General features: G+C 49.1%; 1 protein-coding gene across 1 annotated transcript in view; it reads left to right on the top strand.

Annotated features, from left to right (window-relative positions):
* LOC103457026 (nebulin) overlaps positions 1-1,292 on the top strand; it is a 40,974-nt gene that overhangs the window by 26,925 nt on the left and 12,757 nt on the right. Inside the window, exons 53-54 of the mRNA XM_017301785.1 lie at positions 357-461; positions 529-642. Of these exons, the coding sequence (XP_017157274.1) occupies positions 357-461; positions 529-642 (219 nt within the window). The remainder of the gene's footprint in view (positions 1-356; positions 462-528; positions 643-1,292) is intronic.

Here is a 1,292-nt window from a genome sequence, read left to right as displayed (position 1 = left end):
TCAGGTCCTCAGGTGTTCAGGTGTTCAGGTGTTCAGGTGTTCAGGGACCTGAAGCTGATGGAGGGGTTTAACCAACTGGAGCAGAACAAGATGGAAAGAAAACTGATTCTTCTGTTTTTGTGTTATAATAACAGATATTAATTAATTTATTTATATTTCATGAATATATTTCCTTTCCAAGCCGTCAGACATCAGATCTGTAGAGTCTGATATCGATCGTCTCATATTGATCCTACTGGAATCAAACAGAATCAGTCTGAAGCAGACCCTCTGGAATCCTGTAGATAGATTAAAACAGCAGAGTCTGTCTGGCTGGAGGGAACCAGAACCGGGTCAGAACCTGCTGTGATCCACAGGTTGCCTATAAGCGCAGCGCCAAGCAGCCGGTCTACAGCGATGGATCCATCCTGGACAGAACCGACATCCTGCAGGCCAAACAGGCCTCCAGGCTGGCCAGCCAGGTAACACACAGCCGCCTACACCGGACCTGCCTCACCTGCAGGGGGCGCTCACCTCTCTGTCCTGCAGGTGAAGTACAAGGAGAGCTTCGACCGGCTCTTAAAGGGCCAGCGGCCACGCTACAACCCCATGGACTGCGTCTCCTTCAAACACACACAGGCTGCAGCTGCTCTGGCCAGTCAGGTGGGGGCGCCATGTCTCACTGCTGAACTTTGAGCTTTCATTACTCACCCCAGTCCACAGGGGGTCAGAGGTCACAGCTGTTGAGCTGCTTTAATCGGTCTGTCTGCCTAGTCAAAGTCTGGTTTGGTTGGTGAAGTGTGAACGCTAAGCTAACTCTGGTCCTCCAAACCTCAGTCTGGGTTCGGTTGGAATGTGAACACCAAGCGGACTAGAGACCGCTCCAAACGTCAGCCACTGGTGTGTTGAATATTTGAGCTTCTCAGAATAAATTTATTTTAAATATTTTTAATAATCTCCACAGAAAACATCTGAAAATAGACGAGAGTCAGAAAAGAAACTGAACATGATGCATCTTCACTTCCAGAGTTAATCGTGTTTTTATGACAGGAAGTAGATCCCTGAGGCAGATCCATTAGATCCCTCTGATCTCTCTGATCTCTCTGGTCCCTCAGATCCCTCAGATCCCTCTGATCCCTCAGATCCCTCAGATCCCTCTGATCCCTCAGATCCCTCTGATCTCTCTGATCCCTCAGATCCCTCTGATCCCTCAGATCCCTCTGATCCCTCAGATCCCTCAGATCTCTCTGATCCCTCAGATCCCTCTGATCCCTCTGATCCCTCAGATCCCTCTGATCTCTCTGATCCATCTG

This window comes from Poecilia reticulata, linkage group LG20, assembly GCF_000633615.1.
Source record: "Poecilia reticulata strain Guanapo linkage group LG20, Guppy_female_1.0+MT, whole genome shotgun sequence".
NCBI classification, from domain to species: Eukaryota; Metazoa; Chordata; class Actinopteri; order Cyprinodontiformes; family Poeciliidae; genus Poecilia; species Poecilia reticulata.
Note: the sequence above shows the minus strand (reverse complement) of the source record. Positions and strands in the feature narration are given on the sequence as shown.